The 25291-nt window shown below is 41.4% G+C and overlaps 1 protein-coding gene and 1 pseudogene across 1 annotated transcript in view; one reads left to right on the forward strand and one right to left on the reverse strand.

The window, feature by feature from the left end:
• 1700028P14Rik (RIKEN cDNA 1700028P14 gene) overlaps window positions 1–25291 on the reverse strand; it is a 94053-nt gene that overhangs the window by 43696 nt on the left and 25066 nt on the right. The window contains exon 2 of the mRNA NM_026188.2: window positions 14064–14169. Within this exon, the coding sequence (NP_080464.1) occupies window positions 14064–14169 (106 nt within the window). The remainder of the gene's footprint in view (window positions 1–14063; window positions 14170–25291) is intronic.
• On the forward strand, window positions 17240–17898 carry Gm9493 (predicted gene 9493; annotated as a pseudogene).

Raw genomic sequence — 25291 nt, forward strand, 5'->3', positions numbered from 1 at the left:
AAATTTTTATGCTTATAACATAAAAAACAACCAAGCTCATAAAAGAAACATTTCTATAGCTAAAATAGGATATTTCTATTCACATATGATGTGGGTGACTTCAATATCCCACTATGTTCCAAGAATATAGTTTCTTTTCAGTAACTCATGAAGCTTTCTCCAAAACTGAACACATACCTAGACACAAAGTGTCAACATATAAGAAAATTGAAATAAACCCTTGAATCCTCTCAGACTACTGTGAATTAAAGCTGGATAACAACAACAAAAGAAACAGCAGAAAGTACACAAACTCCTGGAACCTAAACAACTCATCACTGAATGAAAATTGGGTCAAGACAGAAATCAAGAAAAAAATAACTTTTTAGAACTGAATGAAAATAAAACCCAACATACCCAACCCTATGGAACATGATGAGGGCAGCTCTAAGAGGTGAATTCACAACACTAAAGTCTACATAAAAACTGGAGAAATCGGAAATGTAAATGAGGAAAATACCTAATTAAAAAAAAAGACTGGAGAAATCTTATACTAGCCACTTAATGACACATTTGAAAGCTCTACAATAACAAGAAGAAATAATACCTAAAAATAGTAGTTGGGAAAAAATAATCAAACTCTGGGCTGAAATCAATGAAATAGAAACAAATAAGCAAAAACCAACCAAACAAACTATCTTAGTCAGGGTCTCTATTCCTGCACAAACATGACCAAGAAGCAAGTTGGGGAGGAAAGGGTTTATTCGGCTTACACTTCCATGCTGCTGTTCATCACCAAAGGAAGTCAGGTCTGGAACTCAAGCAGTCAGGAAGCAGGAGCTGATGCAGAGGCCATGGAGGGATGTTCCTTACTAGCTTGCCTCTCCTGGCTTGCTCAGCCTGCTCTCTTATAGAACCCAAGACTGCCAGTCCAGAGATGGTCCCACCCACAAGGGGCCTTTCCCCCTTGATCACTAATTGAGAAAATGCCTTACAGCTGGATCTCATGGAGGCATTTCCTCAACTGAAGCTCCTTTCTCTGTGGTAACTCCAGCTGTGTCAAGTTGACACAAAACTAGCCAGTACAAAAACAAACAAAAATCAATAAAATTAAGAGTTGGCTCTTTTTGTTTGTTTGTTTGTTTGTTTTTGTTTGTTTGTTTTGTTTTCTAAGACAGGGTTTCTCTATGTAGCCCTGGCTGTCCTGGAACTCACTCTGTAGACCAGGCTGGCCTCGAACTCAGAAATTCGCCTGCCTCTGTCTCCCAAGTGCTGGGATTAAAGGAGTGCACCACCACCGCCCGGCAAGAGTTGGTTCTTTGAGAAAATCAATAAGATTGATAATTAGCAAAATTATCCAAAAGACAAAGAGATAATATCCAAATTAATATAATTAGAAATGAAAAGTGGATATTACAACAGAGACCAAGGAAATCCAGAGACTCATAAGAACATACTCTTTCATAATAACCAGAAAATGAATCATGAAAAATGCGGTACATGTATGCAAATGGAATATTATTCAGCTATTAAGAAAAAAAAAGAAAAGTAAAATTATTAAATTTTCAGGCAAATGGGTAGAGCTAAAAACAATCATCTTAAATGAGGTAACCCAGACTCCAAAAGAGAGTTGCTGTTGTTTTTCTCTTATATGTGGATGTTAACTTATAAGCCTTTGATGTGTGTGCTACAGTCCTAATAACCACTGAAGTCAGGGACTGAGAAAGGGACCAAATGGGAGGAGAGGATCTCTCAAGGAAGGAGAGTTAGAATATGATGCTGTGAACTAGTAACGGTGACACTAGAAAAGCAGAATTAAATATGGAGAGGAGTTGGGAGAGAAGGGTAAAGTAGGGAGTATAGCAAGGGACAACTAACACTAAAGATCATATGGAAATCTACTATTGTGGGTGCTTCATAAACCATATACATATATGAAAGGACTGTAAATGGAGTCACCAAATAACAGGGAGTACAATGTACCAACTAGACATCTTATGCCACCAGGTAAAACTTCCTGTTCTAGGAATGGGTTAAGAGTCTCCATGGACGCTCCAAACTTCACAGGCTATTGCCAAGGCTATTGGTTGTTCTCTACAACTTGATAATAAGGGCCTATTGCTGAAGGCAACATTGATGTCATTGAATGCAGAGACATCAAGCTGGTGTTTAACTAGAAGCTCTACCCCTACTGACTAGTATTCCTGGTACTAGTTACTCTGCACACTATTAGAGGGGAAAGGTAATCACGAATCCAGCTACAAACCCTAAGACCTACAACTGACTCACCGGAAAGACATGCTGGTGAGAGAGAGGAACAGATGTCATGGTAGTAACCAACCTCTCTTGATGAATTTAGGGCCCACTCCATGAGATCAAACCTCTATTTCCAAAGGAACCACAAACCTGAGATTAGATAGGCCATGGCCCTAAAGGAAAATCTTCTACTATTATCCTGCAAAAGGAATATAGCAATAAAAGGACTCCTAATGATATAGTGCCTTTCTCAACCCACACCAGAGAAGCTTTTTGCAATCAATTAGAACTAACATAAAGACCCACAACTGGACAGTGTGCAGATGTGAGAGACTTTGGAGCACTCAGACATAAATAAAATTTCTTCACCAAACCCCTCCTCTCATCCACAATATGATATATATATTTATAAGCTCAGACTATGGCAGCATGCTCAATACCTGAACAGGTTCAAGCCACACAGCTTCCCATTGCTAAGAAGGTGACGTGAACAGAGGGTCCTACCACTAATCAAAAAACTATCTGTAACTGATTCCTGCTGGCAAAGGGAAAACTGGTCTTCACCAGTGGAGTCTCACTAGGTATATTAACCACACTTCAGAGCAACTCTCTCACCCAGGAGTAGTGAACCACATCAGAATAAAGACAGTGGTATTCTTAGGAACTTTTTCATTTTTCTGTGTCTTGGTATTCTTTTGACTTATTGGTCTATTGCCTGTGTGTATTGATGTTGTTGTTGTTGTTGTGATTGGTAGGGTTTCTTTGCTTCACTTTTGGTTTTTATTATTTTCCTTTTGTTCCTTGTGGTTTCTATTCATTTGCTTGTTTGTTTTCGAGAGAGGAGAGAGCAGACACGTGAAATTGGATGGGGAGGGGGTGGGAGGAGCTGGCAGGAGTTAGGGAAGGTGACACATGATCAAAATACATTGAATGAAATATTTTTAATTAAAAATAATAAGTTAAAAATGAAAAAAAAAATACAACCTGCTCCATCTGTTAAAAAAAAAAATGTTAAAATTCACCAGAAAGGCCGTTCTTGTTTCTGAAGAGTTGTACTGTCCTTGGAGACTTTAGCTCATCTCCACATCTAGGCTAACTCAGAATGGAAAGAACTTTAGAGAGGTTCCCACAGGTAAAACCACCCTTGTTGCTCTTTCTCTTCCAGTCCCAGGTGCTGCGGGAGCCGCGGGTTACCATGCAGACACGGCCAAGTCCAAGAACCACACCACACACAACCAGTCCCGCAAATGGCACAGAAACGGCCATCAAGAAACCCCGGTCGCAAAGATACGAATCTCTTAAGGGGGTTGACCCCAAGTTGCTGAGGAACATGCGCTTTGCCAAGAAGCACAAGAAAGGCCTGAAGAAGATGCAGGCCAGCAACGCAAAGGCAGTGAGTGCACGCGCAGAGGCCATGGCTGGCTTTTATCGATCACCCTAAGCTTGGGAGGCAGACTCAAAGCAACATGGCCAAGGGGAATAGGCTCTGCCATCCTAAGCCCAAGGTTCAAACCAAGGCAGGGGCCAAAGCTCCAGCTAAGGCCCAGGCTTCAGCTCCCAAGAGTGCCCAGGCCCCTGTGAAGGCCCCATAGAAAAGGCTCCTGCCAGTGTGAAGACAGACGGACTGCTGTGACACACCTCCCCACACACTATTTGCAGATGACCAGTGTCCTATGCTGTCCTTACAAATAAACTCAGGCAAGATCTGTTAAAAACAAACAAACAAACAAAAAACAAACAAACAAACAAAAAACCCACCTTGTTTTGTACAAATATGACTCATAGAACACATCAGAAAAAAATTAGTTCATTTCCCCGGTTACCTGTTCAAGCAAGTTTTTAAAAGTTTTTTGTTGTTGTTGTTGTTGGTTGTTTTGTTTTGTTTTTTTGTCCTTATAAGAAATAAATTCTAGGAAATCTTTTTCCCCCCTCTGATCATTCTAACATATAACAAAACCATTTCTTGTCACAAAATAGTTCAGTTAGGTAATTAATAGTAGAGAAACAATCACAAAATACCTTCCAGCTATGGTTCAGTTGTGTGAGGCAGCAGGGGTGGGGGGATGGAGCAGATAGGAAAATAGAAAATCAGTCAATATCACCTCCTACCTCACCTCCTTATCCCCCTGCAGTCTTTTCTAGACCTAGAGTGAGCTGTGTGTATTGATAGAAGAGAAAAGCTTTGGCTTTAGATGAAATTCATCATTTTGATGTGATATTCTAATTATTGGAATGCAACCAATAGGCTTTTTATGGTCCAAAACTGACCATAAAATTGATGGTACTTGCACAGGATTATTTTACATATATACAGTGGAATAGAATTTGGCCATGAAGAAAAATGAAACTAGCAAGAAACTGGATGGAAAAAACATTGTATTAAGCAATGCAAACCAGGCTCAGAAGGACAAATGCCATATGCTCTCTCTCGTATGCAGATTCTAGCCTGTAACTGTTAAATATTTATATCTATGTGGGAGTAAATATGTAAAGGCCAGGAAACTAGAAACTCCTTTGAAACCTCCATGAAATTATAAAGAAAAAAGGAAGGTGCTTTAAGGAAAGGGGAAGGGGTGGGGGGAGACAACAGACTTTGTGGGAAGAGGAAAATGAGGCAAAAGGGAAGAAGGGAGAAAGGAGACAGGGAAATGAGGTGGCATGGTGGGCAGGGACTGAGTCAACCAAAAGGAAGTGTGTGTGAAAATGTCGTATATAAGCCTGTTACTTTGCTTTTTTCTTTGTTTAAATATTTGTGTTTTGCCTACATACATGCCTGTGTACCACATGTGTGCCTGGTGCCTGTGGAGGACAGAGAGGGCCCTGGATCCCCTGGAACTGGAGTTTCAGGTAGCTGTGAGCTGTCATGTGGATACTTAGAACTAAACCTGGGTCCAGGAAGTGCTCTTAACCACTGAGCCATCTTTTCAGCTGTGGCTTCATAAGTTGATTTTAAACAAAATGTTTAAGTGAAGAAAATAATATTAGAGATAAGTTATGGCCTCCTTTGGGTAGCCACAGCCTCAGTGAAAGGAACTAAATGGAGGGCAGAGAAATGGTGAATTGAAAATTTTTAATTTAAACTTTTGAGAATTCCATATGTGAGTTCTATATTTGTGTCATTCCTTGCCCCCCACGAGCTCCTTCCAGGTCACCCCAACCTCTCAAAACTCATGACTTTAATCTGAGCATGAAGAAAAGATTACTTCCACAAATCAGTGTAAACAGAAGGTGGATGCAAAAGACTAGAGATGTGTGCATATCCCACCACACCATTTATGTTCCAATAATCAATATTCATGTGTGTCCACACATGACCACACCATTTAAGTCCCATTAATCAAACAGAATCACTATACCTGCTTAAACAAACTGATATACATGGAGGGAAAAACTAGTTTATGCCAGTGCTAAATTAAGGCGTGGTGACTGGTGCAGAAACGGAGCAGGAAAAAAAAAAGTGGTGTGATCTAAATGGTGTGTGTCCTGCTTTTATTCCTGTCCCAGTTTTTTTAGAAATTGCAGAGAAGATATTTGGTAGAAAAATTAAAACCCACAGATGCAGAAGAAATCAGGCAAGGAGCACTCAATGGGCCAAAATGCATACAGAGCTCCTGAAAAGGAAAGGCAGATGCAGTCCTGCTGATGTTAGGAAAGATGATCCACAGGAGTCCCAGTATCGAAGGCACAGAGGCCACCATCAGCATGATGGGATGTGGTGTCCTGACTCAGCAGCCCACTGCCCTCAAATACCTTTTTTTTTTTTTTTTTTTTTTTTTTTTGGTAATGGTACTTCAAGTGATTTTATCTGTAAGATTTGGGGTTTTTTGTTTCCTTCAGATATTTAGGCAGGGATATAAACAGCATCTAAGATTGTGCCATCAAATTATCATTTACTAAGTCAAAGTGATCAAGTAAGTTGTACTCGAATTTCTGAGATGATATAATTATTTCCTCTTTAGGGTCATTAACTTTTAATGCCGTGTTTTCCACCAGCACAGTTCATATTTAGGCATATCGGTTATCCTTTTTAAAGTCTTTTATATTTTATTAGATAAATACAAAATTTTATGAATTTATAGGCTATGATGTTTCAACACATTGCATTGTACAATGACCAAACCTGCATAATTATTATACCTATTACCTCAAATGTTTATCTTATCTTTAAAGACATAGAAAACCTTCACTTTTATCTATTTTAAAATCCCATTGTTAGGAAATACAGCCCTGGTGCTGTGCAATAGAACACCAGCACCCAACCCTACCTTGTAGGTCCATTGTCCGGGTTATGACTCTCTTCCACTCCTACCCTTCCCCCCTAAACCTCTGGTACCAAGTGTCTTACACTCTCTTTCAAATTTACTTAATTCCATATACAAACAAGATCTTTACTTCAAGGGGAGCCCCAAACCACTTCTTGAAAAGTAGTCTTTATTTATCCAGGGACTCCCAGCTTGGGGTCAGAGATGGCTCAGCAGGTAAAAGTATGTATGCACATGCTTGTGTGCATGCATATGCTAGTAATTATAATAACAATAATGATGATGCCAAGATACATAGTTACTTAATCTAGTCCTTCTTTCCTTCCTCCTGTCCTTCCTTCCTCCTTTGCTTTCTCTTTTCCTTCCTTCCTCCTTTCCTTCCTTCCCTCCTGTCCTTTCTTCCCCCTTTCCTTCTTTCCTCCTTCCCTTCCATCCACAAACACACATTGAGTATCCACTATGTGCTGGACACTGTTCTAGGATTTCAGGCTCTAACAGGAAACAAAACAGCCCAATGTTCCTACACTTTTAGAGCGTGTACACTAGTTGAAGGAGATAGGCAACAGCGAAGTCTGAAAAGTGTCTGGTGATTTGCAAAGAAACCTAAAATGAGGACAGAGGGTAGAGATTGAGCTGCCCTTTTACATGCAAATCTGCAACTGGTCACTGAGTAGGTAGGACTTCTTCCTGGGAACAATGAGAAAACAACCATGCTTCCTCCTCCAACCATGGGCTTGTCTTTTTTATGCTTGGTGATATAAAAAACTAGCCTCAAGAATTGTCTGGTTACCCTCATATTATTATATAATTTCTCTGGCTGTTTCTTTTCCAAGAAGAGTCACGCTGGGTAAGTAATAAGTTTAAAGTTGAAGAATCTTTGCCTTTGGGCTTGTTTTGGCCTGATCTACGTCAGTGGGAACAGAGGGTGCAGCAGTCTCTCTGCACTCTTGGAATTGGTCCCTACTTGCCAGATCCCTCTTGTCTGGGTGGGAGTGAGAGGGTGCTGCTGGAAGGGTAGGAGATGTGAGGCAGGAGAAAGGCAAATTCAAGAAGAGCAGGATGCAATCGGGTTCTTCTTCCTCTGGGGATGTCTGTGTTTTATCACCCATTGCTGACATATATTTATGAATATTCAAATATGACCTTCTTAGAATGCTCTGGTAGCTTCGAGATCCTCCCTGGGAAGAATAAAGGATAGGTCTCATGATGCAGGACGACTATCTGGGTTTTAAAATACTGTTCCAAAGGTCATGAATTTGAGGTAAAGATGAAACAGGAGAAGATGGAGAGGAGAGAAGGGATGGAAATTATGTCAATGCATAAGTATACCTGTGTGAAAGTTTAGAAAAAATGTCTAAATGAAATAACAGCCTGCTTCAGCCTCTGGAAATCCAGGTGGTCTTTCTCCCCTTCTACATGAGAACAGGCTCTGAAATGATCACATGTCATGTTTTTCTTTCTTCATGGCACACACTTGATTCACAAAGGTCACTTCTTAACTCAAGGACATCCTTGTTCCACACATGGCAGATACACAGCTGGCTCCCGTCTGTACTGCTTCTTCAGGTAGATCACCAGAGTCTTATGCCTATAATTCCCCATCATCCAAGGAGCTTCACGGGTGCTATTTAGAACACAGCCTTACCCATACTCTCAAACTTTTCTTTGAGCATCCTGGATCCCAAGATTCTTGTACCGCCCATGTGCATAGGAGCCTAATAGAGCTATGGTATATGAGAACTTTGCCCAGCTAAGTTCATGGTTCACTTCAGTTTGTGAAACTTCTATTTTGTTGTTAGCCTTTTAGAGCCTTATCCAAATATAGACAGAGTACAATTTGTTACAAATAAATGATGCCCACAGTAATCCATGCAGCCAGGGAATTCAAGCATACAGACTTTAACCAGCTAAACAGAAATATTGTTGGACATAAGAGGCAGCCACTCAGCAGCAATCTCGAAAAAAAAGGGAAAATGCTAAGAAAGCGTTCTGGAGTAGAAACAGATGGCAAAAGAGCTAGCCAGCATGTTTGTACACAGGACTCAAGAGAAGAGAACAAAAGATGAAGTTAAGAAACAAAGTCCAAACATATATAGTGATATATAATGTACACTACATGCATTGTTTACAATAATACATATTATTCTATACATTTACATATGTAATATACATGTGTTATATATAAGTATATGTTTAGATAACTATATATAATATACTATATATTATTTCAAGTAAGACTACAGAATAGCCAGTATATAGTTGTATGGGGATCTACAAGCTGTTGAACTCACTGTGAAACTGTGGCAAATCCAAGTGTCAGCTTGGAAGAGTATTTAAGATCTCAGAATTTAGTGCCCACTTGTATATACTGTCTAGCTATTTTGACCAAGTGATGTCACATGGTCTCAGTTTCCTTCTCTGTACAATACAAGTCATGGATGGTACCTGCCTGAGTCATGTAGAGGGTAAAACAATGATGAAACCAGGCACTTTCATATTGAACTGTGCTAACACATGGATAGGAGAGATCACAAAACTATCTTATCCAGACTGCCCCTTCTGTCCCTCCTGACACCTAGTGTATTCACATCTTTAACTCGACAGAAGAATTAGGACACTTATGTAGCTTTCCTGAGCTCTTTATGTTTCCAGGAGGATATAATTCCATTTATGAAAGTCTCCAGTCCAGTGAGACTGGCACTTCTATTACACCAAGTGCCTGTTTTCTCAGGTCGGGGCTGCAGGCCTGGGAGCCGGCAGCTGCAAGGACTAAGCTTTGGACTGATGCTGCTTCCCTTTGCTGACCCCATGTTCTCCTCTCGGATGCCTGCCAGGTTGGGCTGAAGGGGAGAGGTCAGGTGGAAATAATATTAAGTGGCCCTTACTCCCTTCACGTGAGCCAGAGAGCATGGGTTTGGCTGACAATCGAAATCAACTCCTCTCCTAGAATATTTCTGAGATTGTTTTCTGGTATTCTTTTACTGAGAATTGCAGCTTGCTGGAGGCAGGCAGAGCTTCACACCTTTCAACACACACACACACACACATTCCCTATCCACCCCTTCCAAGGCTCAAGCAAAGTACTAGGAGTTCCTTCTTTGGTGTTCTTTACTTCAAACATGCTCTTTATGCTAAGGCCACTGATCCAAACCACCGATGGCCAAATTAATTACAGCAAGCAGTTAATTAAAGCAAGCCTTTTTATTCCTGTACACAGGCTGCCTTCCACCTAAGGCAAGGTTCAAGTGATCAGCATTGGATGTGGGGGAGATAAGGTTAGCTTGGGTGTGGGGGAATCTCCCAATGGGGGTTTTGGCAGGAAAATAAACAGGGTTGTAGAAGCAGAACCTAAGCATAACAAGGTAGTCATAACAATAGGCGGTTATAATAATCTTTTGCACAAAGGTAGGGCTGCAAGTTGGTCATAACAACTTTTGGAAACAAAGATATGGTTGTCTTTTCCTCAAACAGGCAGTACAGAACAATTTGTGCTTAAGGTTATCGGATGAACATAGCCCAATCCTTGCGAAACAGAGGTTTACTCATAATCGGGGATGCACCTAGGTTGTCTTTATTATAAGACTACTTTCAAGCTTAAAATGGAAGCAGGCTGGTTCATCACTTATTTCCCTGAAGGGGCAACTCAGTCATTGTCTTGACTGATTGTATTTTACTGCCCTCACTTATGGTCTGATTCCTTTCTGGTTCATTGCAGATCCCTGTAGTAGTGACCCTGTGGCCTGAATGCTGCAACTAACCAGGCTGGTCCCCACCTCCAGGCAGAAGCAGGTACTTCATAGCTGGAAGTGAACTGTCACAGTCATTCAATAATGATTTCCCCAGTGCCATCAGGACATCATGGAACCAGACCTGAGATCATGATCAGCAAGACCATAGTTTCACCAAGACTGACTATGCATATTTCTTGACCCCCTCCTTTTATTTTTCTATATAATCTATAAATTCCCATGTGTACACTGATGAGGGCTCAGAGTGACTCTGTTCTTTCCCAGTGTGGCAACATCAGATAACATGTCATTTACCATGTGTCCATGTTGGACTTTGGAGGCAGTGTGGTCTATAGGAAAGATCTCCCCACACCACACATAGAGTCCAGTCCTCTGGCCTAGCACTTTAGTTACAGCAATTCCTGGTCTGACCTTTGGCATTATTTGTGCTGGGTTGCTTACTCTCTGCCCCAGACCTACTGTCTTCCTCAGAAGACTCCAGCAGATCTTATCTCATGACTCATCTAGGTGAACACATATTTCTCTCTCTCCTCTCTATCTTCTACCACATTAGGCATGGCGCCTAACACTAAGCTTTTCAGGCTCGTGTCACACACTAGGCCTCTACATCTTTGAAACTTCGGGACACGTGTCTCTCTGAATAGTTTCCACGAAATCCTTCTAAACTGAGGGAAAAGGAAGAAGCAACCACAGGTAAACAAATCTGCTTTCTTTGGGCAGCACTCTCCAAAAACATAGCAGTCAATGCTGTCCCACCCGGGTTTGGAGTTTTCAGATGCTTCTGCATAGGCGGCCCAGATTGTTTGGGTCTGTGCTCCGTGACAACTATCAAGAGCGCTCACAGCTAGGGATATGACAGCACTTGGGAGGTGGGGGAAGAGAGGTTAGAAGTTAAGGGTTATTCTCAGTTACTTTGTAAGTTTAAGGCCAGCCTGGTCTATATGAAACACTAACTCAATAGATAGATGGACAAACAGACAGGCAGACAGACAGATATGGATGGATGGATGGATGGATGGATGGACAGATAGAAATTTAAAGAGTGTTCCAGACTTTAGGCCTCTGTCAAAACTTTGGGGGAAAAAAAGAGATTAATTTGATTTATCACATGATGACCAGGAAGCCCTGAACTGGTGTCTACCTCTCCCTGAACACTGGGGACATTGAGTGATGTTAGGATTAATAATGGTAGGTCTAGAATGAGAATAGTATCTTTCTTGACAACTTTGTAGCTTGTTGTAAAAAGAAAAAAAAATGGTGCTTTCACTGTCAGAGAAACTACAACTTCCTAAGATGTGAAATTGTGGTTTTATCAGAAATAGTTTCTTGGTTGATCTCCTCTGGATCTAAAACAGGTGAAAAGCTGGGAGAGGAAGGGCAGGGTTTCCATGATCATCATCAGAAGCATAGGAAAAGCAAACTCTCCTGCTAAGTGTAAGCCTTGACCACTATCTTATAGACGCTAAAGAAATGTCTGAGATTCACACTCCTCAGTTTGACTTCATGTCGTACAACCCAGAAATCAGTGTGCACCCTGCTCAGCTTCCTCTTATTGTACTCATGAACCTGCTCAGGAAAGCCAGGCTTGGGGAAGAGTGTGGCAGAGGCGCTACTGATTGAGCTCAGCATCAGACATGCAAGCTCCACCTACTGCCAAGGAGACATTTCAGGACAAAGTGCAAGAAGCTTGCATGAAAACCGAAATCTCACGCTGCGGATGAGATTTGGGCTGGAGCAGATAAGAGAAGTATGAGAACAAGGACATAGAGATGCCAAAAACTCTAGTGTGTGGAATGAAACACTGCAGAGGGAAGTGTCTTTTCTGTCATCTCATTGGCTCCTGAAAACTACCTCAGTCTACATCCAGCCAGCTGTGAGTTCACACTGAATCGCATGTCCCCGGTCACCCTGCCTGGACTCTGCTTACTGCAACTAAAAGGAACAGAGGAAAGCAAACCGCTGTGCTCAGTTAATTCATTCCTGCTATCCTAGAAAATAGAGAATGTTCTGGAATAATTTCAAATACATAATTATGTCTTCTGTGAGGCCTGTGCCAATTTCAAAAAGTGATCTGAGAGTATCAGCTTTTGGGGGGCAAAACTATGAGATACACCCAGTGTTCTCAGCATGCTCGCCCTCAGAACCTGAGGACGTCTCTTTTGAGATGCTTAAGAAAGCCGGGGTTTGCAGGGAGTGATGCAGAGGTGCCATTGACTGAGCCTGCCATAAGACACACAAGCTCTACTCACATGCTAGCTGACTGCCAACAAGACATCCCAAGGTTAAAATGGGTTTGTTGGGGTCTTAGACTTTGTGTGTATATGGTTTTGTAAGCCTATGGTATATGTGTACACATATATGCAGGTGCTCATGCCTTAGCTCTCAACATAAACACAGAGACCAGAAGAGAACATGGTTCTTCTCTGTCTGTCTGTCATCTATCTTTCTTTCTTTCTTTCTTTCTTTCTTTCTTTCTTTCTATCTATCTATCTATCTTTCTTTCTTTCTTTCTATCTTTCTTTCTATCTATCTATCTATCTATCTATCATCTATCTATCTACCTTTCTGTCTGTCTGTCTATCTATCTATCTATCTATCTATCTGTCTGTCTGTCTCTCTGTCTATCTCTCATCTACCTATCAATCTCCACCTATGGGGGGGGACAACAAGGTCTCTCCCTAACACTGGAGTTCTTTTTTTTTTTTTTTCTAGCCATGCTGATCTTCCTGCTTCTGTCTTCTCTGGAGCTGGAGTCACAGGGGAGTGACAGGTAAGCTTGTTATATAAGTACTGAAATCTTAACTCTGGGCCTCATGATTATGCAGCAAGAGCTTTTGATAACTGAATCATCTCTTCCAGCCCCCCCCCCCAATGAGCTTTTATTCAGCCCCAAAGCTGCTGCCATTGTAAGGCACAAGTGAAGAGTTTTGAGACCACTAAGCTCCTGCTTTATGTTGACTGGGCAGAGATACCCAAGTGGACAAGCATTAATCCACTCTGCATGACTCAAACAGAAATTGCTTATACAAATGTACATTTTTTTTTCTGTAACTGGATCCAAACATGTGATCATATTAATAGCAGGTTTGATTTCTTGTAACATGAACCTTGAGAAAAGTATATGAAAAGAAAAAAAAATCAGAAACCCAGGTTCGAATGTCATTTTCCCACTCCCGGGCCAGGCGATTCTGAATCAACGTCTCAACCCTCGGGATTCTCTCTCCCCGCCTCTATAAAAGGGAGATGAATGCCTGTCTCGCGGGGTTACTCTGGAAGATAGAGAAGCTATCCAGCAAGCTGCTGCTGCTACAGCAGAGCATCACAGTCCTCCCAACGTAGAACTGGGAAGTAACAGGGATCCTTAAGAAGGGATAAGAGACTCCCTTTAAGGGAGCCATTAGGCCATGAGGGTGTGCTCTCAAAAGAAACTGGGTGGCCCAGTTTCAGTTTCCCACTTATTCCCAAATCAAATCAGCCTGACATGCATTCCTCTAATGACATGCCATCCAGGTGGTCCCATTTTGGACTTAAACCTCCAGAACTCTTGCTCCATATGTAACATGCCTTGGGTGTTTTGTTATAGCAACAGAGAGCTAACTGATACAGCATGCTAAGCACTCCATTGTGTATCTAATTTACCCAATAAGCTTAAGAAGTAGGTGGACTGTATAAGTTTGGTTAAGGGCATTGCAACTAAGTTACCCAGTTAATCCCACAAATGAGTAACAAGGATAGTAAAAGAATACTCCTAACTTGACTTTTTACTCTTTCAGTATGAGAAAGATTTCAGACAAAACAATTAACAGCGACTACTTACTGGACTGTCACTTCCAAATCGCTTGTATGTTGACATACATAGGTTTTTCACCGTCTCCAGACTCTCTATATCATAATCTTTGGGGAAGGCTTCTCTGTTACGGTGCCTTCGCAGGGAAAAAGAAGAAATTAAAGTTCCTTACTGCGCATGCATTGCATTTAAAGACTTTAAATTTGCTATATTCAGTGAGATTATTCCAATTACAAATGTGTCAAAGTCACAATGAATGATGTCTTTCTCTCCTCTTTTCAAGGAATGCTGAAACTACTCCCTGAAAACAACCTTGCCTACTCAATAAAGCTAAGACTGTCGCAGAAACACCAAGTTAACTAACACAGTAATTACTTTGTAGCTCCATCGAACTGAATCTTATTTAATAATGTAGATGACTTACCGACAGTAAATTCTAAAATAAGATATGGGAATAGCTTTAAAAGGCAACTTGACACTTTAGAAGTTCTCTCTACCAGGAATTTTAATTACATTGTTTATCAAACGAGGCAGGATGTATTGATTGGTAACCTGTGTGGTCCCTGTTTCCAAAAAGCACCCTAGGAGGCTGGTAGCCACAAGCTAAAAACTAACAAAGCCCCTTCCTTAAAGTGAATGTGGAGATTAAACATTGAAATTATCTTGGGTAAAAGGTGGTTGGGGATAATTTTATTTATTTATTTATTTATTTTTGAGTTGGGTTTTTTCTTTTTTTTAATTTTTAATATTTTTAATTACATATTTTCCTCAATTACATTTCCAATGCTATCCCAAAAGTCCCCCATACCCTCCCCCCCACTTCCCTACCCACCCATTCCCATTTTTTTGGCCCTGGCGTTCCCCTGTACTGGGGCATATTAAGTTTGTGTGTCCAATGGGCCACTCTTTTCAGTGATGGCCGACTAGGCCATCTTTTGATACATATGCAGCTAGAGTCAAGAGCTCCGGGGTACTGGTTGTTCATAATGTTGTTCCACCTATAGGGTTGCAGATCCCTTTAGCTCCTTGGGTACTTTCTCTAGCTCCTCCATTGGGGGCCCTGTGATCCATCCAATAGCTGACTGTGAGCATCTACTTCTGTGTTTGCTAGGCCCCGGCATAGTCTCACAAGAGACATCTATATCTGGGTCTTTTCAGCAAAATCTTGCTAGTGTATGCAATGGTGTCAGCGTTTGGAAGCTGATAATGGGGTGGATCCCTGGATATGGCAGTCTCTAGATGGTCCATCCTTTCGTCACATCTCCAAACTTTGTCTCTGTAACTTCTTCCATGGGTGTTTTGTTCCCAATTCTAAGAAGGGACACAGTGTCCACACTTTGGTCTTCATTCTTCTTGAGTTTCATGTGTTTTGCAAATTGTATCTTATATCTTGGGTATCCTAAGTTTTGGGCTAATATTCACTTATCAGTGAGTACATATTGTGTGAGTTCCTTTGTGATTGGGTTACCTCACTCAGGATGATGCCCTCCAGGTCCATCCATTTGGCTAGGAATTTCATAAATTCATTCTTTTTAATAGCTGAGTAGTACTCCATTGTGTAAATGTACCACATTTTCTGTATCCATTCCTCTGTTGAGGGGCATCTGGGTTCTTTCCAGCTTCTGGCTATTATAAATAAGGCTGCTGTGAATATAGTGGAGTATGTGTCCTTCAAGGGGATACAAATTGGAAAAGATGAAGTCAAAATATCACTTTTTGCAGATGATATGATAGTATATATAAGTGACCCTAAAAATTCTACCAGAGAACTCCTAAACCTGGTAAACAGCTTCAGTGAAGTAGCTGGATATAAAATTAACTCAAACAAGTCAATAGCCTTTCTCTACACAAAGAATAAACAGGCTGAGAAAGAAATTAGGGAAACAACACCCTTCTCAATAGTCACAAATAATATAAAATATCTTGGCGTGACTCTAACTAAGGAAGTGAAAGATCTGTATGATAAAAACTTCAAGTCTCTGAAGAAAGAAATTAAAGATCTCAGAAGATGGAAAGATCTCCCATGCTCATGGATTGGCAGGATCAACATTGTAAAAATGGCTATCTTGCCAAAAGCAATCTACAGATTCAATGCAATCCCCATCAAAATTCCAACTCAATTCTTCAACGAATTAGAAAGAGCAATCGGCAAATTCATCTGGAATAACAAAAAACCTAGGATAGCAAAAACTCCTCTCAAGGATAAAAGTACCTCTGGTGGAATCACCATGCCTGACCTAAAGCTTTACTACAGAGCAATTGTGATAAAAACTGCATGGTATTGGTATAGTGACAGACAAGTAGACCAATGGCATAGAATTGAAGACCCAGAAATGAACCCACACACCTATGGTCACTTGATCTTCGACAAGGGAGCTAAAACCATCCAGTGGAAAAAAGACAGCATTTTCAACAAATGGTGCTGGCACAACTGGTTGTTATCATGTAGAAGAATTCGAATCGATCCATTCCTATCTCCTTGTACTAAGGTCAAATCTAAGTGGATCAACGAACTTCACATAAAACCAGAGACACTGAAACTTATAGAGGAGAAAGTGGGGGAAAGCCTTGAAGAGATGGGCACAGGGGAAAAATTCCTGAATAGAACAGCAATGGCTTGCACTGTAAGATCGAGAATTGACAAATGGGACCTCATGAAACTGTAAAGCTTCTGCAAGGCAAAAGACACCGTCAATAAGACAAAAGGACCACCAACAGATTGGGAAAGGATCTTTACCTATCCTAAATCAGATAGGGGACTAATATTCAATATATATAAAGAACTCAAGAAGGTGGACTCCATAAAATCAAATAACCCCATTAAAAATGGGGCTCAGAGCTTTCTAAGCCGGCGATCCGTCAGGGTGAAGCCATGTTCCACTCTACTGGCTGGGGCTCTTCCACAATTGAGGGGCTAAATGTTCCTGGGTCCCAGTCCTGCACCTGGCCCGTTACCCTACCCCACCCCCATCCTTTCCTTACACAGATACCTCAGTCAGTGTCCTAAGGATTTGACTGGGAATTCAGAAATGGCAGCCTTGACCCTCATGAAGCCCGTCCACTGGAGGCAGGGTTAGTAAAGACAGATGTGAGCTCATGAGCAGACACACGCATCGAATCACCACAGAGGCTTTCTCCTGGGCAGGAGAGGCCAGTGGGTTCCAGACTGCATGTGAGAGTGGGCCTGTAAACATGGTTGACTGGAGCTTGCGAGAGTCGTCCCTATTTCTAAGCCGGCGATCCGTCAGGGTGAAGCCATGTCGCCAAGATCGTGAAGCCCAATGGTGAGAAGCCGGACGAGTTCGAGTCTGGCATCTCTCAGGCGCTGCTCGAGCTGGAGATGAACTCCGATCTCAAGGCGCAGCTGCGGGAACTCAACATCACCGCAGCCAAGGAAATCGAAGTTGGTGGTGGTCGGAAAGCTATCATAATTTTTGTACCAGTTCCTCAGCTTAAATCTTTCCAGAAAATCCAAGTCCGGCTAGTTCGTGAATTGGAGAAAAAGTTCAGTGGCAAGCACGTGGTCTTCATTGCTCAGAGGAGGATTCTGCCCAAGCCAACCCAGAAAAGCCGTACGAAAAATAAGCAGAAGCGCCCCAGAAGCCGTACCCTGACAGCAGTACACGACGCCATCCTTGAGGACTTAGTCTTCCCAAGTGAAATTGTGGGTAAGAGGATCCGTGTGAAACTGGATGGCAGCCGGCTCATAAAAGTTCACTTAGACAAAGCACAGCAGAACAACGTGGAACACAAGGTTGAAACTTTTTCTGGTGTGTACAAGAAGCTCACAGGCAAGGATGTTAATTTTGAATTCCCAGAGTTTCAGTTGTAAAGAAAATGACTGAATAAAGTGTCATTCATAGTAAAAAAAAAAAAAAAATGGGGCTCAGAACTGAACAAAGAATTCTCACCCGAGGAATACCGAATGGCAGAGAAGCACCTGAAAAAATGTTCAACATCCTTAATCATCAGGGAAATGCAAATCAAAACAACCCTGAGATTCCACCTCACACCAGTCAGAATGGCTAAGATCAAAAATTCAGGTGACAGCAGATGCTGGCGAGGATGTGCAGAAAGAGGAACACTCCTCCATTGTTGGTGGGATGGCAAGCTTGTACAACCACTCTGGAAATCAGTCTGGCGGTTCCTCAGAAAATTGGACATAGTACTACCGGAGGATCCAGCAACACCTCTCCTGGCCATATATCCAGAAGATGTCCCAACCGGTAAGGGGGTAATTTTAAAAGGAGACAGGAAGAGAGAAATTTGGTGTGACAAGACAGGGAAAGGAAGGGTTTTGTTTGACTAAGTGGTCCTAGGGCTTTTTGTTGTTGTTGTTGTTGTTGTTGTTGTTGTTGTTAGATAAAGGAAGCTAAGACCAAACATCCTGCAGAAGGGACCCAAAGGGATGCTGGGCAGGAACTGTGCATAGGATACTCAAAATTTCATCCAACCATCTGTTTATTCAGCTACAACTCGTAAGGTCCGGCATGGTGAGATTTGAACACAGTGGTGTGTCCCCTCTGAAACTCAGGTATATATTTAATTTCCTCAGTGGTGGTGCTGAGAGATGGGACATGGCGGAGGTGTGGGGGGTGGGTAAGAGGTAGTTAGATCATTAAGATTCACTCTAGCCTTCCTTTAGTTTTGGCAATACTAGATGATTTCTCCCTCTTGAGAGAGTTTATTAGTTACCACAAGAGCAGACTTCTGTGTAACCATCACTTGCACTACTTGACCTATTTTGTACTTATCAGATCCTCCTGTTTGGCCATGAAATAGTGAAGCCTAGAGTCCTTTCTGAGCCGTGAGCTTTCTTTTATGAATTACCCAGAATCATGGCCTGGATATGAAATCCTCCCATAGGCTCACGTGTTTTAACACTTGGTCCCCGGCTGTTTTGGAGAGTTAAAGAACATTTTAGGACGTGGATTCTTGCTGGAGAAAGTGAGTCCTTGCAGGTTGTATTAGCCCCAGCCTGTCTTCAGCCACTCAGCACCAGCAGCTACATCATGAGAGACAGGTGACACTGTCATCGACTTTAAAAGATCCCACCAACACAGACTGCTCTCGCCTCTCTCTCTAGCTGGATCTTGGTATTGTTATTCCTAAGGCCCATCACTGGCCTCATATTTTGTAAGCATGCATCCTTTGTTGAATAAAGATCGTACAGACAATAGCTAAGCAGGAAGTATAGGGCAGAACTGCCAGCAAAGCAAGGGTCTCTGGGAGAAGAAATCAGATGCAGGAGGTTCCCCAGCAGACAGGGAGGGACAGACGGACCTACAGCGGAGCACAGGGGCACAGAACTAGCCATGTGGTGGGTCATAGGCAAGAGAGTTGGGTTAACTTAATTTATTTTTATTTATTTATTTATTTATTTATTTATTTATTTATTTTTATATGTAAGTACATTGTAGCTGTCTTCAGACACTCCAGAAGAGGGAGTCAGATCTTGTTGCGGATGGTTGTGAGCCACCATGTGGTTGCTGGGATTTGAACTCTGGACCTTCGGAAGAGCAGTTGAGTGCTCTTACCCACTGAGCCATCTCACCAGCCCTATTTTTATTTTTTTAATTAGGTACTTTCTTCATTCACATCCCCAGTGCTATCCCAAAAGTCCCCCACACCCTCCCCCCCCCAACCTCCCTCACCCATCCACTCCCACTTCCCGGCCCTGGCGTTCCCCTGCACTGAAGCATATAAAGTCTGCATGACCACTGGGCCTCTCTTTCCACTGATGGCCGATTAGGCCATCCTCTGATACATATGCAGCTAGAGACACGAGCTCCGGGGGGCACTGGTTAGTTCATATTGTTGTTCCTGGGTTAACTTTAGATGGGTGACAGAGACTGCCCTAGGTAAAAATACCTAAGCATTAAAATATTAAAAAGATGTTCTGTCATTATTTATATAGCTGTCAGGTCTGTGAAAGTCCCACTTTATTTGATGCCTAAAGTGAGGTACCAGTTAGATTGAGACTTCCTCGTAATCTCCAGCAGTTAAATAATGACACAGTGACTTCTTAGTATTTACTAAAGCTTAGGCATATATTTAGGCAGATCCTCAGCTAACTCATCTAAGTTATCCTGACTGGTGGAGCCCACATCCTACCATGTGGCTAGTTCTTTACCTCTCTCTCAGCCCTGGGACATCTGTTTCTCTCTGTGTCCTGCTGGTGAACTCACTGCATCTCCTTTTCCTCCCTCTCTTGGCACAGAAGTTCCACTTTCCACTTCCTGCTCAGCTATTGGCCATCAGATCTTGATTAAAGCCAATCACCCAATAAGGGAGGATGGATGCTTACAAAATATTAAGCCGGTGATGGGCCATAAAAATAACAGTACCAAGATGCAACCAGTACTCAGCTCTCTTCGGGCTTGGCAATCAACAACTGAATCTACAAAGACAATCTTCATGAAATGTAAATAGACTACCCCAACCATTTCTGTCTCCTAGAGGCAGCTTCTGTGCCATTGTGGCTCCTGCCACATGGACAATTTTCTAGGTTCTGGCTTTCTACCCCACCCTCCATGGTTCTTTCTACTAAAGACATTTACTGGTTCCCTCCCCCAACCCCCTGCATTCTTCTGGTTATCTCTGGCTTTAGCCAGCAATCCCACAGATTCAGCCCTTAGCTCACTCTTTATCTCAGGTTTTAGCTTGCAGTCCCACAGATTCAGCCCTCAGCTCCCTCTCGGAGCTTATAGGAAGATACCTGCATAGTGTCCAGTGTTTTATTTCAGATTCTCTCTCTGCCACCACACACTCCGATTTTATTGCAACAGCTTGGCCTCAATACAGATTAATGGCCAAAAAGTTTGTGAATTTGATTTCTAAATTTTCACTAGTCATAACAACTGCTACTACAGAGACCAATGATCCTCAAGTATCCTATATGTAAACTTGCTATGCTCCACACTTCCAAAAGTCTTTTAACGATAACGTTCTAGTTCCCACTCTTAAAAGTCTTTTTATCTGTGATTTCTTTCCACTCTGCTTTCAAAAATACAAACAAAAATCTTAAGATTATGCTATAAACTTATCTCAGGATTTATAAATTTAGTGGGTATGGTTTTAAAAATTCTGTGACAAAATTTGGTTTTAAACTTATAACCGAAGGCTTAATTAAGTGTGTGTGTGTGTGTGTGTGTGTGTGTGTGTGTGTGTGTGTGTGTGTGCATGATTCAATTCTGTTTGTATGTGTATATACTTAGTATTCAACTCTATGTAACTTGGATTCAACTTTTGTTGTATGTGGTATATATATATATATATATAAGCATATATATATGCTTTAAAATAGTACTCACATGGCTTCCCTCCATCTTAGCTAATTATCTATATCTAATCGTATATAAGCAGCCACATGGCTAGCAATCATATCTATTAAGGTTAAAGAGTAAAAACCATGTGACTTTACCATCTTAAGATGATCCACATGCCATAAAGTAACAATTATAAAGCTGCTTAGTCCTAATGAGCTTTCTGTTTACCATGGTGTCTCCTTTTAAGACTAAGGATGCAACAAGTCTCAAAAATTTTTGGTTTGTTCGGTGTGGTGGTTTGAATATGTTTGATCCATTGGAAGTGACACTATTAGGAGGTGTGGCCATGTTGGAATAGGTGTGGCCTTATTGGAGAAAAGTCACTGTGTAGGTGGGCTTTTTGTCTCCTCCTGTGAGGTCTCCTTTTTTTTAAAAAAATTATTTTTTATTTTATTTATTTACACTTCAAATGTTATCCCTCTTCCAGATTTCCTCTCCCCTCTGCTTCTATGAGAGAGTGCTCCCCCACTCACCTACCCACCCACACCTGGTAATGGGAGGAGAGGCCCTTACACAGGTGAAGGCATGATGCCCCATTGTAGGAGAATGCCAGGACAGTGAAACAGGAGCATCTTCTGGGTATATGCCCAGGAGTGGTATAGTTGGATCCTCAGGTAGTACTATGTCCAATTTTCTGAGAAATCACCAGATTGATTTCCAGAGTGGTTGTACCAGCTTACAATCCCACCAGCAATGGAGGAGTGTTCCTCTTTCTCCCTAACCTCACCAGCATCTGCTGTCACCTGAGTTTTGGGTCTTAGCCATTCTGAATGATGTGAGGTAGAATCTCAGGGTTGTTTTGATTTACATTTCCCTGATGACTAAGGATGCTGAACATTTCTTTAGGTGCCTCTCTGCTGTTCGCTATTCCTCAGTTGAGAATTCTTTGTTTAGCTCTGTACCCCATTTTTAATAGGGTTATTCCTTCTATTCACAAGCTTCATCCACTGTAGAATACCAGTCTCTTCCTGGTTGCCTTTGGTTCAAGATTTAGAACTCTCGGCTCCTCCAGCACCACGTCTGCCTGTACACTGTCATGCTTCCTGCTATGATGATAATGGACCAGATCTCTGAAACTGCAAGCCAGCCCCAACTAAATGCTGTCCTCTATAAGAATTTCCTTGGTCATGGCGTCTGTTCACAGCAATAAAATTCAAAGACATATGGACTTTTGTTTTATGATAAAAATTTAAGGTTATATTTGCTATAGCACACATTAAATGTGATTCAACTCTAGTTTACAATATACCTTATATGGTAATACAAATTTAATGTTATAAAGGTCTCCTCAGATTATCAAAAACTGATTTAGGATGTATGCCTAACTACTTATGTCTTTGCTAACTATTTAACATCAAGTTGTTAGAAAATCTAGATAAGTATCCGCTTATGCTTGATAAATAATGCATGTTTAATAATCAAGATTTATAAATTTCTGAGGTTTGCTCTGGTTCACAGTAATATGTATCCTTGCCTTTGCTTAGTTTAAGCTTTAGCCATCTGGATAAACTAATCCAAACCAAAAAAAAAAAAAAAAAGACCCAGCAATATTCTATAATGGTACACTATGAAAGGATCAATAAAGTTGCCAGTCTCTCTATGGAATTTATCTATGATTTAAAGTTTTATTTTGATACTAGAATAGCTTCAATTCAAAAATTGTTATTGTTTTTAAAAGCTAAACCTAACACGGATGGAATGCAAAGTCCTAGTTTCATAAAAGCTACTAACCTATTATAAATTGTTAAGGATAATTGAGAATTACAAGTTAATAGCTGCCTTATAAATGATCAAATTCTTTAGTGTGTCCAGAACTATACTTGTAGTCATGATACGTAGTAATGTATACAGAAATAAGCTTTATTTAGCCTCCTATTTTCAAAGTTAAGCCTAAAATAAGGAATATTAAATAGATAGTCCTCTGGCTCTTCTGAGATCTGCTGCATATGACATTTAAAATATTCAAGCTTCTTGTAGTAGACAGAACGGCCCCCTCCTAGCAGAAACCCTTAAGGTCTCCAAAGAAGATAAACGGGGTACAACAATGCCTTGTGGTAACACTGACCAGTGAGAAAAACTGCCCTATGCCTCACCTGATGGCCAGGCTCTGCTCAAACTGTGGACACTTTTGGGTTGATTGCCCTACTCAGCCTAGTCAAAGAAAGATCAGTTTTGACCAAGTTCTTCTAGAGGAGAAAAGATCCCAGACCTGGGTCTGACTGCCAAAGGCGCTATGCTCTGTATAGCAACTGAAGGTTAAATGCTGTACTATGTGATGGCTAAAGACCTAGGACTACTGCCCCAACAAAACTATGGAGACCACCAAAGCCTAAGGTAATCATTTAGTTAACCGGTCACTGTTTTAATAGATGCACAGGATATTTGGACTCTACTTCCAGCTCTACTTTATCCTTCTCAGCTCTCTGATATTGACTTACTGTAGTTTTAACAGTAGCAAGCGTCCAGCTCCTCCCCCACAAGGCTTCAGCTGGTTTCTCAGTTCTTCTGCCTTCTCAGTCCTCTTAATTGGTAAAAACCAGGCCTTCGGCTCAATTTTCTATCGCTAGTTAAGTCTAGATACAGTTTACCTTGTTAGAAAACTCAGAAATGAGATAAACTCACAAAAGATTTCAACGTAACTTTTTACTTTAGCAAAAAACGTTCGTTACAATGACTGCTCTCAGTAATCAACCCCCTGTGCCTCGGGGTAAATGACTGCATAGAAACATGATGTGAAGTTTATGAAAGGTCTGGGGATACAAGAGCTTAAGTTGTAAAGGTCTACGAAGGTGTTTTAAAGTGTGGAAATGCAATTCGTAAAGGTATAATAAGAAAGTGAATTAAAATATGAAATATGAAAAAATATTTCAGATCTCTTCCAGGTCTGTGGCATTAAGACTTCAAAAGTTTAGAGTTTTAACATTAACCAGTGGAGTTCTGATAAGCTATTAATTTGGCTTCTGTGAGCACTGGCTACTGTTATCATGGTCATAAGCTCAAGATTTTAAATTTTCTTTGGTTGTCTTCTAAGTGGAGTCTTAAAAGTAAGTCTTTATTGTGCTAAAAACATCTGTCTGATCTCTATACCCTGAGTCATCTGGATAGAGAAAAGAAGTGTTCATATTTTTAACTCAAAATCATTTGGGGTCCCCAAGCTTCTGCTATGACTCAAAGGCATGAGTCTACTGCTGTTTCTGCTGTACTCTGGATTTTGTTACAGATTCCCAAACAATGGTAATAACATATCTAAAACTTATCTCTTTTGTAAGCTTAAAATTCTGTAAGCTTCAGAGGACTAACGAGCCCACCTCTCATGGGTCATGGACAGTATTTATCTATAGTGCATATAGATACACACAGAAACCATCAGCCTGGTTTCCCATCTGCCTATTCTGTTAGTCCTGAGAGTGGGATTTCTTTCCTCTCCCCCTCCCCCCAGTCTTGGGTCTCCCCTACCTGAGTTACCAGGACCATGAACCTAAAAGTTCAAATGTACACCTAAGAAAATAATTTCCCCCTAAATTCCTTAACTTTATGTTCTGCCCCTAATATGTATGTGTTCCAGCATCCTTGCCAGGTCCAGTTGTTCCCTTCAAATCTGCATCTTGGACAGCTTCAAAATGGCTAGCCCCAGGTGGCCCAACCTTACAGCTGCTGCCTGTACATCCCTAGCCCCAGATGGTCCCACAGTGCCTGGACGGTGAGTTCAACAGCCTCCTCTTCCAGGACTTGGCCAGCAACCCAGCTCTCTTGAGTCCCTAAAGATATTGATGCTCTCAGACAGCAGGAAGCAGTCTAAAGAACCCAGCACCTACATTCCTGCCTTGCCATTGCCCCTTCACGTTTCCTCAACTTTTATAATAAACAAAAGGGAGAAATGTTAATTCCATCCAGCTTTCAGAGACTCAGTGCCAGCAGCTACATCATCAC

Source organism: Mus musculus, chromosome 19 (genome assembly GCF_000001635.26).
Source record: "Mus musculus strain C57BL/6J chromosome 19, GRCm38.p6 C57BL/6J".
In the NCBI taxonomy this organism is placed as follows: Eukaryota; Metazoa; Chordata; class Mammalia; order Rodentia; family Muridae; genus Mus; species Mus musculus.